The following is a 15,315-nucleotide window of genomic DNA, read 5'->3' as shown; positions in this document are numbered from 1 at the left end:
CACACACACACACACAAACACGGATGTTGACAGGCACACATCCATGGACAGAAACACACATATGTGGTATACTTATGCCCTCTTCCAGCCAGAGTTGAATACTTTACCAACACATCTACATGAAGATTGGCCACATGCACTAAGTATCAGTGGGCTCCCAGTGTCAGTGGAAACTTAATCCAACAAAAGCCAGATCTTTAAGGCAGGATAGAGTGAATCTACAAAAATATTCTTCAAAGGGCAATGAAATATCCTGAAAATTCACCTGTGAATGATCTCGTGGCTGTAATTTTTTGATCAAGGTTTTCCAGCTCTGTGCACACACCAGCTGTTGGTTAATTCCAAGAAACAGTGACATATGTTACAATTTTGAATCTTGTCTATTTGATTATATCTTGTTGACTAGGGATACAGATCCTTGCTTAAACAATTTAACAATTAAATAACAGTGTTGCAACCTCTGATGCTTTACGCAGTGAGTAGCTGGATTGAGAAAGTCTCAGATTTAAATCCCATCCTGTGCTCGGTCGGCTGATCTCAGCCAGGGTGTGTGAGTGGGAATACAAACTTAACCTCAGTGTCCTGGGTTGAGGAGGAGGAAAATATAAACAGGCCACATGTTTGTTTGCACCTACACGCATGTCTGTTAATTTGTGTGGTTCTGCCCGTGTCTGGGTGCGTCTGTCTATTCACGAGTGTGTGTCCACACAACAGCAGCAGCCAGGCAACACATTAATGATGGTCAGTTAGGCAGAGGAAGCAAACACATAACCAAACAGCTACCTCCAGGAGAGCAGGGGAGAGGAGAAGTTGGGGGAAAAAAAAATCTCCATTAAAAAGCACAAAAGGTAGTGCATTGGGTCCATCAAACAGTGCAAATAAACAGCACACTCCCCTCTGTCCCCCGCAGCAGATCTACAGCATTGGCTAGTGTTAGGTCATTGTGCCTTTGGCAAGTTCTACTTCTGACCCTAATGAACCATGCTTGAAGACTTTTTTTACTCAAGATGCTGTAGCCAACCAGGCTAGTCTACATCAGAGCATATTCACTCTCTATTGTCAAAGCCAGCAGGAGAAGGTTCCTGTGTGGCCACTCACACAAAAAAGGTAAACGGAGTCAGGCAGCACACCGGAGAACATCTGGCCACGTCTCCTGATGAATCAGCACTTTACGTGCTTTATTCTCCTGCTTGAGGGTCAGGATCATAGCGCTGACATGGGTGAATGGCTTCATCCAGCCAAACAGGTCATGATACAATCCCCATCGGCCCTGACATACAATAAAAGCATGCCAATTTCTCTGTAACTTTCCAGAGATGTTGCGTAGCAAACTAGCTGTGGGGCTGGCCCCACCAAGTTTATGGTGCAATGTTAACTCTGCCAAGTGTGTGCGTATGTACAGCGTGCATGTATGTGCGTGTACATCTATATGTACATGTGTGTTTGCATTGTGTGCATACTTGCGCGTTCACAATCTTCATCCATGTCTTTTAATCCTCATCTGCAGAGTGGGTGAGGATTAAATCAGCAACTTACATTCATATAGAGCCTCTAATGTAGAAAAACACCATGCAGTCAGATTATAAAAGCCGTGAGGGCAGAAATTCACTTTTTCTCATTCTTACCAGAGTTATATTATTTTTAACCTCAGTACAAAGATGCGTGGGCACCAATATTGCAAGGGAAAGTATTAGCATCTAGCTGTTTTACATCAGCTGTATAGAGCACTATGGATTTGGTTCATGTGCTATTTGTGGGCGGCTCATTAGTACACGTGAAAATCATTGTGTTTTATTGACTGTGGTCAGCAGTTGCAGGGGTGAGGCGATGGTGTAGTGGTATTGTCGCTGGACTAGTAATCCAGAGACCCAGGGTAATGCTCTGGGGACCTGGGTTCAAATCCCACCCTGGCAGATGGTGGAATTTGAATTCAATAAATGTCTGATGATGACCATGAAACCCATCTCACTAAGGAAATCTGCTGTCCTTACCTGGTCTGGCCTACACAGCAATGTGGTTGACTCTAAAATACCCTCTAATAAATGCGACACCCGCATCCAATGAATTAAAAAAAAAAAATCCCTCTCATGTTGACTCCTTCTCAGTGGGAAGGGGAAGGAAAACTTATTAAAGGAATTTTGTATTGCTCTAGCTTTAAATGGAGGTATTAAAATTGATTAAATAAACTAACTCTGTATTCAAACAATCTACACCTCAAAGTATTTCGCACATTGAATTCCTTTAAAATGAAGAGAATGTTATTACTTAGGAAAATGTAGCAGCCAGACCCCATAATCATCAGATGACCAATTATCAATGGTCAATTATAGTCTATTTAATTCTAAATTGCTTAATTTTATTTGAAATCTCCCAAAAAACAGCTCTTGGTCTGTTTTATTTAAATTTATTTAATTAAAATTACTGAACAATTTAACTTTCCTTTCTATAATCATTTTTGAATTTGAACTAAACTGAACTAAACCAATCTGTTTATGATGATGTTGGTTGTGGGAGGACTGTGATCAGGATACTGGACTATGACCAGGACATTGGAGAATCTTCCTGCTCCTCCTTCACCTGAACAGGCAAACAGATCTTCAGCTTAACGTTCAGCCTCATTCAGAGTCCTGCGTTCTAGGCACTATACCTCAGGAAGGCTATACTGCTCATGGAGGGTGCAGTGCAGATTCACCAGGATGCCACCATGGTTAAAAAGGTTAAATCATGAGGACAGGTTTCACAGATTAGGCTTTTATTGCTTGAGTATAGAAGATTATGGTTTGATATCATTGAATTCTTAAATCTCACCTCACAGTTTTGATAGGGTTGATAGAAAGAAACCATTTCCCTCTGGTGGCAGGGGAATCCAGAACAAGGTTGGAAAACATAGAAATTAGGACCAGGCCATTCAATGGTGATGTCAGGAAGCACTCCCTCACAGAAAGGATAGTGGAAATCAGAAACTCTCTTCCCAAAGAAACTGTTGGAGCTTGAGCTCAATTGAAAAATGAAAAAAAAACCGAGACTGATCAGTTTTAGCTGGGTCAGGGTTTTTAAGGGATACACAGCAAAGGCAGGAAAATGAAGATACAGATCAGCCATGATCTGATTGAATGGCAGAACAAGCTTGAAGGACTGAATAGTCTCCTCCTGTTCCCATAATAGCACAAAGGCAGATTTCCAACTGACAGTGTAAGTTACAGGTGGGAGGAAAGAGACCAGGTGAGTCATGAGATAATTGCCAACTGTTTTGGGCTCATTTCGCTGACAACAACCTACAGGAAACATTTTCAAAGCTGTAGAGGGACACACAGGAGCTTGGCTGGTTAACAAAGCCCAGTCAAGATCTGGGAACCCTTGTTGCTGTTATGGTAAATACGCCAGCCCCTCTGAGCATCCAGGCAGCAGTGTGTTTGATATCCAATATTCTGAAGCTTTTAATTAACACCCTGGAGAATTTCAGAATGATCAAATTATACAGTTTTCTTATTGCATACTGTGCAAAGCCACATCCCTCTCTCTCCCGTTTGTCTCTCCCTTTGGAAGATGATGAGTCACATTGGATCTACCATACTAATGGCATTCTGTGACCTCGCTAGATTAACTAATGCTTCACATGTCAGCAAACCAGAAAAGATTGATATTAATCCCTGCGTGCCCCCTCACATACAGACACCATCCAGCTGTAGCCACTGAACAGTGAATGGGAGATGTTTATCTGCAGCAGTCCAGAGTCACGAAGACCAATTATAATGTACCCCAGATCAGTTAATTGGGCGAGAACATCATTTTTGTGAAACTTCCCCTGCACTAAATTACTCCTCTGCTCAAAGACCCCACACCCACCCCACAACTTTCCATAACTAGTTTTGCTTGCTCTGTACCAAGCAGCTCAACCTGAGTCAATGGACCAATGGCCTTTAGAAATAATGGTGAGGCTAACAACCTTAATGTGTAAATTGGACAACAATTTTCAGCAATCACACATGCACAGTTAAATGAGTAACCCAGAAAGCTGCTGTGTGAGAACAGTACCTAGTGAGACAGTCACCATTGCAACATGTGGCATGAGGTGAGGTTGCTGTATTTACGTTGGGAAATCAGGAAAGATGGGAAATGGGAAAAAATGGGAAACTGATCAAATAGAGGAGCCCTCCCTGGTATCCTGACCTATATTTATGTCTGAACCAACATCACTAAAGCAGATTAACTGGTCATTATCTCATTGCTGGTATACACATAAAAACAATGTAAATATACCAGCATGAACTACCCAGGCTGACTTACCCCTCCCTAACGCAGGACAATATAGACAACCACGTTTGACTCCATAGCTGCCACTGGGACCTAATTCAGCAACAACGTGGCAGGTCGTGGGTCTGGATCTGAATGAAGTCACTAAGCCAGAGTGTCTGAGCATAATGTGAATTGCAGATTGATAATCTGGTAAACAGGAGTACAGCCTGAGCACCGCAGCTGATGAAACCTGGTGATAATACCAGAAAGCTGCAAAATGGGCACCTGCTCCACAACCCCTCTGCCCATCGGTATGTTAATTGGTTTCATTTCTTGCCCCTCACTCTGTATCCCCCACCTGCAACCCCCAAGTTCCTGATTGAGCACAAAGGTCACCTCTCCTGCACCCTGACTATGCTGCTTCATAAATGACTTTCCTTCATAAAATGTTGGCCACAGCCCAGTCGGCAGCAATCTAGCTTCAAACCAGTGCAGTACCGAGACAGTGTTGCACTGTTCCAGGGGCCCTCTTTCAGATGAGACGTTAAAATGTGGTCCGATCTGCTCTCGCAGGGGAATGCAAAAGCAAAATTTCAAAGAAGAGCAGGGGAGGTTGTGTGTGTCGTGGCCAGCAACAATGACTTGTATTTTTATAGAACCTTTAATGCAATAAAAATGTCCCAAGGCATTTCACACAAGTGTGACAAAATAACATGAGACCGAATCACATACAGAGACGTTGGGGCAGGTGGGTAAAAACTTGTTCAAAGCGCTAGGCTTTAAGGAAGAAAAATGAGGTAGCAAGGTGGAGAGGTTAAGGGAGGGAATTTCAGGTCTTAGGGGCCAGGCGTCTGAAGGCACAGCCACCAATAGTGCAATGACGAAAATTGGGAATGCTCAAGAGGCCAATATTTAACCAACCTACATCACTGAAACGGATTATCTGGCTGTTACCTTTTTGCAATTTGCTGCAACCTTATCGATGAAACCTTTTATTGTTTGTGTAGGGTGCTTGTGTGAGCCTATCACAAAGCCCCAGAGAAGGGGCTACATACAAAGGGTGATTTTGACTTTTTGAGAATTAATGTAGAATGGGAAATATTGTATCAGTTGCTCATCATACACCTCTCCCAATTTTAATTTCTGTTAACAACAGATATATAATGGGCGGCTGTTCCAATATCACCTGTTCTATATTACTGCCCAAAGTCAAAGCTTAAGCCCATGTTCCCATTCATTTGCAGATAACTCAAGTTACCAATACTAACATATTTTGATTGAGGATTTATCCACCAATATGAAAATAGAGCTAGTAAAAGCCCCTTCCAAACTTCCAGCCCACAAAATTAAATAGGATGAACCAATGGGCAGGAAATAGAAGCATAAACAGGACCACGTTGGCCTAGGGCTCAAGGGGCCAGGCTGTCAGGGCCAGAGGTTGTACACCTCTAGTTTAAAATGCACGAGGAAATATTTTCCAAAAAATTGTATAACCTGAATACTATATAAATAAATCCAGGAAAAAAAGCATGTACAGTGAGCACTGTGCTCTTTTGGTCAAGGTGGTCGGAAGTGGGGAAAACACCATGTTGTCCGTGAGACTCCATCAATATTTATTGGACCCCATTTCACACCCACATTTGGAAAACACAGTGACCATACTGGGTCATTTAAGACAGCAGAGTGCACCTAAATAAGCCCAGAGGCCTGCTCCAGTGTTCCTCAGCTGGGCAAAGTTCATGGGCCATGTCATGGCTGTTGCAGCTTCCATGGGTGCACAGGGGGCCAAGTGTCTCTTCAATGATGCTGAATTAGCCTTTCAGCTCTCCTTGGTTTTCAGTACAAAAAAACCAAGCTTTTATTATGTTAAAAAAACACTGTACTGAAGAGGAACAAGTGAAAACAGAGCAAGTGTGAAGCAGAGCTAGTGCCACGTCACAGTAAAGATCTCCTCATTACCCCACAACTGTTAACAGGCCAGGCTTTGGACAAAGAAAATAACATATCAAGCCCTTTCTTTGCCTCTCCCGCTTTTCTTTCTCTCTCCCTCTCCTGGAGGTGCCAATTCCTGATGGGCTATGGATCCGTCAGTGATGTTCCTTCCGTCCCATCAGCAGCACGCCCCACTCCTGACCTATATCCCACCCAACAAACTGCCTGTATGCCACCCAGGGCCAGGCTGATTCAACAACAATGGGCTGCTATATTCCAAATGAAGACTCTCTGGTTTTTGACATACTGATGTTTGACTGTAAACACTGCTGTAGTTCCAGCCAAAACAGATGTCAAAGATACCCACTTAATTAGATACAACTTTCCCATTTGATTTCACGGAATGATATGGCACAAGAGGCCATTTGGCCCATTGCACCTGTGCCAGCTGTTTGATAGAGCTATCCTGTCAGCCCCACTCCCCCATTCTTTCTCCAGATCCCTGTCATTTTCTCTCCTTTATGTCTTTATCTAACTTCCTTTTGGAAGTTACTACTGAACCTGCTTTTGCAAACTTTCAGGCAGCACATTCCAGATCACAGCAACTCACTGCTTAAAAAAATTTCTACTCATCTCCTGTCTGGTTCTTTTGCCAATTATCTTAAATCTGTGCTTTCTGGTTACTGACACACCTGTCACTGGAAACAGTTTCCATCTAACTTACTCTATCAGCCCCCTCAATTTTGAACACAGCTATCAAATCTCCCTTTAACATTCTCTGCCCTGTGGAGAACAACATTCTTTTCTAGTTTTTCCACATAAAACAAATGATGTGAGAGGATGGGATGGGCTTTTTTTTTTAATTGACGGGATGTGAGCATCATTGGAAAGGCAAGCATTTGTTGCCCCTGAGAACGTGAGACCCCTTCCTGAACCACTGCTGTCCATCCAGTTTAAGGCTTGTTTGCTCTCTCCTCTACCTTTGTCAAATAGTCACCTGAAACAGGGAGAATGGACATTTGGGTGACAGAGGTTTCTTATGGAACTGAACCAGAGCAGAAGTCACCGTTATCAGGTTAGACACAAAAGGTTTGAATAGGTCCGGAGGTCCTGAGCTGTCACTGGCACCACAGTGTTTTATAGCTACAGTCATGCCAAATCATAGAATTAGACAGTACAGGAGGAGATCATTCAGCCCATCATGCACAGGCCAGCTCTTTGAAGAGCGATCAAACTAGTCCCGCTCCTCTTCCTGGTCTTTTCGTGTATCTCTGCAAATGTCTCCTTTTCAAGCATGTTATGGGCCCCTGAAATTAGCTAAGGAAGCACAAAAGAATTTCTGGTTTCAGTAGCCTTGATGTCCATAATGGCACTGTGATCTCTACTCATGTATGTACATGAGTCCCGGCCCCAAGCTCTGAAGCAAGTATGCTTAAGGGAGAACCAGCCAGAGGAACAGGTCACGGTGCAGGGCATTAATCTGTTGAGACCCTGGTTAACTGAGTTACTATAACAATGTGCCAAAGTGCTGGGGCTAATCACCACCAAAGGGAAAGCAAATTAAAACCACATTGATTGAGGCAGTTTGCTGCAAAATCAAAACCCTTGACTTCTCTATTTGGAATTCTACCTACAACTTCATCTGCAGTTGACAGCAGAGATCTCACCTACGATTGTCAGGTTGCACTGATTGAAGGACATGGTCTCCCATTACAGTGGAAAACAAAGCTACATAGACCAAAAATTGCAAGTTTGGCTACCAACCTGAGCACTAAATCAACCTTTGCATGAGAAGCAAATTAGACAGATCTAATTCAGGAAATAACATTCTGAGATACACAGTATGTGAGTGATTTGTGACATAAGTGGTGTGTAGCAGACTTGTGAGGACTTTGGACCTATGATTCTCAAAGATCTCCACCACAGCAGTTTTCCTCACCTTATGTTTGGATATGTTATAGACTCATTGATAGAGATTAGTTGCTAGGCTTAGTCAACTATCATGGAACTACAAGATCCAGGCTGATGCTCCCATTGTAGTACTATGATGTTGTCTGGCAGATGCTGCATTCCCTACACAGAAACATAGGAGCAGGAGTAGGCCATTCAGCCTAACGAACCTACTCTGCAATTCAATACGATCATGGCTGATCATCCACTTCAATGCCTTTCTCCCACACTATCCCTATATACTTTTATGTCATTAATATTTAGAAATCTGTTAGTTTCTGCTTTAAACATATTCAGTGACTGAGCTTCCAGAACCCTCCGGGGTAGAGAATTCCAAAGATTCACAACCTTCGAGTAAAAAAAATTTCTCCTCATCTTGGTCCTAATTGGCTTCCCCCTTATTTTGAAAGTGTGTCCCCTGGTTCTAGACTCCCCAACCAAGGGAATCATTTTACCTGAATCTACCCTGTCTATCCCTTTAAGTATTTTGTAGGTTTCAATGAGATCACCTCTCATTCTTCAAAACCCTAGAGAATACAGACCCAGTTTCTCCAATCTCTCCTCACGGGACAGTCTTGCCATCCTGAGAACAAGTCTGGTGAACCTTCATTGCACTCCCTCTATGGAAATAATATCCTTCCTAAGGGTACCAAAACTGCACACAGTACTCCAGATGTGGTCTAACCAAAATTCTATACAATTGAAGCAAGACTTCGCTTCTCCTGTACTCAAATCCTCTTGTGATAAAGACTAACATTCCATTAGCCTTCCTATTTGCCTGCTGCACCTGCATGTTAGCTTTCAGTGACTTATTGACAAGGACAGGCAGGTCCTTTGTACATCTACACTTTCTAATCTCTCACCATTTGAGAAATACTCTGCACATCTGTTCCTCCAAAGTGGATAGTCTCATATTTTTCCACGTTATATTCCATCCGCCATGTTCTTGCCCACTCAAATTTTCTTGAAGTGCTTTGCATCTTCCTCACAACGCACATTCCCACCTCGCTTTGCCTCATCCCAAACTTGGAAATATTACATTTGGTCCCCACAAATCAAATCATTGATATGTATTGTGAACAGCTGGGGCCCAAGTACTGATCCTTGTGGTATCCCACAAGTCACAGCCTGCCAATACAAGAATGACCTGTTTATTCCTACTCTGTTTTCTGCCTGTTAACCAATCCTTAATCCATGCCAGTATAAATGGCCATATAAATGCTGTGGCTACAAGAGCAGGTCAAAGACTAGGAATCTTGCGACGGGTAACTCACCTCCTGAATCTCCAAAGCCTGTCCATCATCAACAAGGAACAAGTCAGGAGTGTGATGGAATACTCCCCACTTGCCTGGATGAGTGCAGCTCCAACAACACTCAAGAAGCCTGACACCATCCAGGACAAAGCAGCCTGCCACCATATCCACAAACATTCACTCTGTCCACCACCGACGCACAGTAGCAGCAGTGTGTACCATCTACAAGATGCACTGCAGCAACTCACCAAGGCTCCTTAGACAGCACCTTCCAAACCCACGACTACTACCATGTAGAAGGACAAGGGCAGCAGATAGATGGGAACACCACCACCTGAAGTTCCTCTCCAAGTCACTCACCATCCTGACTTGGAAATATATTGCCGTTCCTTCACTGTCACTGGGTCAAAATCCTGGAACTCCCTCCCTAACAGCATTGTGGGTGTACCTACACCACATGGACGGCAGCGGTTCAAGAAGGCAGCTCATCACCACCTTCTCAACGGCAACTAGGGATGGGCAATAAATGCTGGCCTAGCCAACGAAGCCCACATCCCATGAATGAATAATAAAAAAAAATTACTTCTTATCCCATGTGCTTTAATTTTGCTAACCAACCTCCTGTGGGGGACTTTATCAAAAGCCTTCTGAAAATTCAAGTATACTACGTCCACCAACTTCCCTTTATCAATTCTGTTTGTAACGTCCTCAAAAAACTCCAACAGGTTCATCAAATATGATTTTCCATTCATAAGTCCGTGTTGACTATGCCCAATCAGATCATGGGCAACATCTTCTGGTCAGCGATCGGGGGCAGGGCCCGCTCGTCGACACATAAAACGACGCGGGGATACGTCGGGTGTGCATCCCAATGTCACCCCGCATCATTTAGACTTTCAGTCCAGCGGGCGCGCAGCCGATAAGGCCATTAAAAAACTCATTAACCTGACCGATGGACCTGCCCGTCCAACGTTAAGGTTGGCGGGCAGGCTGGGAGCCCAGGCGGGCCTCAGGAAGAACAGGAAACCTCATCCACGGATGGGATGAGGTTTCATGAGGGTATTTAAATTTTTATTAAAGGTTTCAATAAAAGTTAAGGACATGTTCCAACTCATGTGACAATGTCACGAGGGGACATGGCAGGGAGATTTTTTAAAAACCTTTATTTAAAGTTTTAAATTGGAGCCGATCTCCCTGAGGTAGCACTTTGCCTCAGAGAGATCTGTGTGCTCTTTTGTGCGCATGCATAGCGCTTTCTGGCGGACATCATGCCGGGCGGGCCTTAACTGGCCAGCCCACACAAAATGGCGCCTCCCCCCCTCTGGACTGGGGGCGCCAATCGGAAGGCCACTCGCCTGCGGCTGCTCCTGCACTTCCCCCCCCGATGGGACGAAAATGTTGCCCCATTATTATCTCAGTGTCCATTTTATATCACATCCTTTATAACAGATTCCAGCATTTTCCCTGCTACTGATGTAAGGCTAACAGGTCTGTAGTTCCCTGTTTTCACTCTCCCTCCTTTCTTAAACAGCGGGGAGGCATTTGCTACCTTCCAATTTGCAGAATCTATAGAATTTTGGAAGATGATCACCAATGTATCCACTATCTCCATAGCTACCTCTTTCAACACTCTGATGTAGAATATCAGGTCCCGGGGACTTATCAACCTTCAGTCTCATTCATTTCTCCAATACAACCTTCTTATTAATACTAATTTTCTTCAATTCCACATTCTCCCTAGTCCCTTGGATCTCTAATTCTAGGGGATTTCTTGCATCTTCCTCAGTGAAGACAGACACAAAGTAATTATTTAGCTTCCCTGCCATTTCTCTAATCCCCATTATGAATTCTCCTGACTGCTTGTAATGGACACACATTTGCTTTGGCCAAATGTTTCCTTTTTAAGTACCTATAAAAATAGACTGTAAAAGTTTCTATGTTTTTTGCTACATTACATTCATATTCTATTCTCCCTTTGTCAGTTTTTTGGTCCTCCTTTGCTGTATTGTAAAATCCTACATTGCTCAGGTCTCCTACTGTTTCTGGCAACTTTATCAGCCGTTTTAAAAAAACTTATACAATCCTTAATTTCCTTTGTTAGCCACGGTGGACTGACTTTTCTTTTAGGTTTTTGTGCCTTGAAGAAATGTATAATTGCTGTAAACTGTGTGTTTATTGCATATGTACCATCATACCTTTTAATGTATTTTCCCAATCCACCTCAGTCAATTTGCCCCTCATACCTTCATAATTTCCTTTGTTCAAATTTAACACCCTATCTTCAGATTGAACTATCTCACTTTCAAACATCATGTAAAATTCTAACATATTATGGTCACTCATCCCTAAAGGTTCTTTTACAACAAGATTATTAATTCGCCCTTTCTCGTTACATAATACTAGATCTAAAATAGCCTGCTCTGTAGTTGGTTCCTCTACATAATGTTCTAGAAAGCTCTATAATCCACTCCAGAAACTCATCCTCCACAGCATTAGTGTTCATTAGGTTTACCCAGTCTATATGCAGATTAAAGTTACTCATGATTACTGTATTACCCATGCTACATGCTTCTCTAATCTCCTGATTAATATCATGCCCCACACAACCACTACTGTTTGGTGGCCCATAAAACAAATCCTACCAATGTTTGCTGCCCCTTGCTATTTCTTAGCTCCACCCAGATTCCACATTTCGTTCTTCCGATCTGAGATCCTCCCTTAGTAATTACTGATCCCATCCCTTATTATCAGCACAACACTACCTCATTTTCCTTTGTGCCTGTCCTTCCTAAATGTTGAATAGCCTTGAATATTCAGCTCCCAGTCTTGGTCACCCTGCAGCCATGTTTCGGTAATGGCAATTAGCTGGTGGTGAACTGCCTTCTTGAACTGCTGCAGTCCATGTGGTGTGTGCCTTTAAATCATGTACCTTGTTGCGAATTCTGCATGCATTCAGGTAGCGTGCCCTTAACTTTGCCTTTTTAATATTATTCCACGTTCTAAGCCTAGTAGACTCTCGCCTTCGTTTTGCCTGCCTTCTAATTTCACTTGCTACTTTTCTATTTCCTGTTACCAACTTTACTTCCTTCCAATTTGAGCTACCCCCCTCAGGCTCCCATCCCCCCGACAAGCTAGTTTAAACCCGCCCCAACAGCATAAGCAAATCTCCCAGCAAGGATTAGCACCGCGCCTGTTTAGGTGTAACCCATCCATCTTGTACAGGCCCCACCTACCCCAGAACCAGTCCCAATGCCGCATAAATCTGATGCCCTCCCTCCTACACCAATTCTCCAGCCACGTGTTCAATCACTCAATCTTCCTGTTCCTATGCTCAATAGCATGTGACACTGGGAGTCATCCTGAGATTACTGCTTCTGAGGTCCTGCTTTTTAATTTCCTTCCTAACTCCCTAAAATCTACTTTCAGGACCTCATCCCTTTTCCTACCTATGTCATTGGCACCAATGTGGACTGCGACCTCTGGCTGCTCACCCTCCCCACCAGAAGGACGTCCTGCTGCTCCATGACATCCTTGACCCTGGCACCAGGGAGGCAACACACGATCTTCAAGTCGCATTTACAGGAGCAGAAATGCCTGTCTGATCTCTTGATTATCAAATCCCCTATCACTACTTGCTCTTCCACTCTTCTTCCTCCCCTCCAGTGCAGCTGATCCACCACTGACTTGGCTCTTGCTACAGTTCCCTGAGGAAACGATGCCCTCACCGGTATTCAAAACGGAAAACCGATTAGCAAGCAAGATCGATTCAGGGGACTCCTGCACTACCTGCCTGGTTCTCTTACACTGGCAGTCACCCATTCTCTCTCTGCCTGTATGCTCCTAACCTGCAGCGTGACCCTAAACGTACTATCCAAGTGGTTCTCTGCCTCACAGATGCACCACAGTGACCTCAGCTGCCACTCGATTTCCGAAGCCCGGAGCTCAAAGTTCTGCAGCTGGTGATACTTCCTGCAGATGTGTTCATCTAGGACACATGGTGTGTCCATGACTTCCCACATACAGCAGGATGTACATTCTGCTCAGCTGAGCTGAGATACCATAACTTTAAAAGCTATTGATTGCAATTAGATTAAGTAGAATAACTTACCAGTTACTCAGCAATCAGCTTCTTCCCTGTACCAAAATAAGAGCCAAGTACTGGAGGCTGAAGAAAGTAGAAAAGGAAACACCTCTCTCACCTAACTCCCTCACTCATCAAACTCCCGGCCTGACATTCTGTGCACTCAAAGCAGCATGCAGGACAGACCAAGAAGCATTGAGGACCCCCTGTTTTTATACTTTCTGAAAAGCAACTGATTTGAGCTCTTGAAAACCAGTTTAAGCTAGCTACCTAATTAACTATCTGCAGCTGCTCTGAGAGAGCTTGTATATCCCTGCTTAAGGCTGGAATAAACTTAAGTTCTCTTACTTAAGGAGTAATTTTTAGTTGATTGCTAAATTAAAGAAAAAAAACTAGATCTTAGACAGAAATTGACCTTTAAAACTCCCTCACACAAATTCAGCAGCTCTCAGTGCTACCTTACAACAGTAATCACACTTCAAAAAGTACTTCATTGGCTGTATCTCACGTTGGGACATCCTGAGGTCAGGAAAGGCACATAAGAAATATAAGACTTTTCTTTCTTTTGCCAGGATGACAGAAGATGAACTTGATGAACTTTGGTTTTTTTGTCTAACAATACCTGTACCATAGAGAGAGCAACTCACCCATTTTCTAAAGAATTTTATTGCCTACTCTCCTCATCTTTGCTCCCTGATCAAAATGAGAAAGGAAATCACTTATGACTCCAGAGACTTTAGAAACATCACATCTGAACAAGCTACATTAGCGAATGGAGATTCAGTACCTCAACAGAGTTCCCACTGTGAGGGTGAGCCTACAAACCAAGCATCTTAGTTCTATCCTAACATTACACGGATTGCCTGGAGTTAGCAAACACTGATCAGAAACAGGAGGTTTTTTTTAAAAGGTTCCTTCCTGGGATGCTGGTAGGGCCAACATCTTTTGTCCCACCCTTAGCTGCTCCCTGAGTAGGTATTAGTGGGCCTTTTGCTTGAACCACTGCAGTGTGTGGTCACGATGTTCCCACAGTGGCGTCAGATAGAAAGAGTGGCCTAGTGATGAAGAAGGAACAGCCGATATACTTTAGAAGTTGGATGGTGTGAGAGCTGGAGGTGGACCTGCAGGAGGCACTGTTTCCGTGTACCCACAACCTTTGTCCTTCTAGGTGTCAGAGGCCGTAGATTTGGGAGGTGCTGTCACAAACGATTTGGCTAGATACTGCTGTAGATAGTATACACAACAGCAGGAGATACCAGCGTTGGCTTTTATGTCCCTCAGTGAATAATCCAGCTGATTACTCACCCAGGCACATAGAAGCCAATTTTAGAGACTCTACTGTCCCAATAATTAGATTAGAAAACACAGCACAGAGCAGAGAACAAACCTGAGGCCTTCAAATTGCATCAGTCAATTCCACATTGTACACCCAGGAATATTTGCACTGATTTAGCACTTTATCACATCTCTCATATATGTCACAGACAAATTTACATTCAATGATTTATCAATGAAGAATAAAAAATGAACTTGTATTTGTACAGCACCTTTCATACCGTCAGAAGTCCCCAAAGCACTTTACAGCCAATTAATTATTTTTGAAGCAGTTATTTTAAAGTTAATGAGCACACACAAAATTCCAGAAACAGCAAATCAGAAAAATGACCAGTTGCTTCAACAGCAAAATACTGCAGGTGCTGAAATCTAAAATAAAAGCAGAAAATGCTAGAAATACACAGTTCAGGCAGCATATTCTGTGGAGACAAAAACAAAACACAGCAGCCAATTTGTGCACAGCAAGGTTTCATAAACTAAGAGGAGATAAATAAAATGAATAATTTTTTAGTGACGTTGATTGAAGGA

The 15,315-nt window shown here is 43.2% G+C and overlaps 1 protein-coding gene across 3 annotated transcripts in view; it reads right to left on the bottom strand.

Moving 5' to 3' along the window:
* Positions 1–15,315, bottom strand: part of LOC144692875 (transcription factor IIIB 90 kDa subunit-like) — a 323,304-nt gene that overhangs the window by 35,729 nt on the left and 272,260 nt on the right. Inside the window, exon 16 of one of the 3 annotated variants that reach the window (XM_078561957.1) lies at positions 265–328. The exons of the other annotated variants lie outside the window; for them this stretch is intronic. Within the exon in view, the coding sequence (XP_078418083.1) occupies positions 298–328 (31 nt within the window). The 3' untranslated portion in view covers positions 265–297. Of the gene's footprint in view, positions 1–264; positions 329–15,315 lie in introns of those variants that run through there. 3 annotated transcript variants of the gene reach the window in all.

This window comes from Cetorhinus maximus, chromosome 18 (assembly GCF_964194155.1).
Source record: "Cetorhinus maximus chromosome 18, sCetMax3.hap1.1, whole genome shotgun sequence".
Lineage (NCBI taxonomy): Eukaryota > Metazoa > Chordata > Chondrichthyes > Lamniformes > Cetorhinidae > Cetorhinus > Cetorhinus maximus.
The sequence above is the reverse complement of the archived record's forward strand: the minus strand, read 5'-3'. Positions and strand labels throughout refer to the sequence as shown.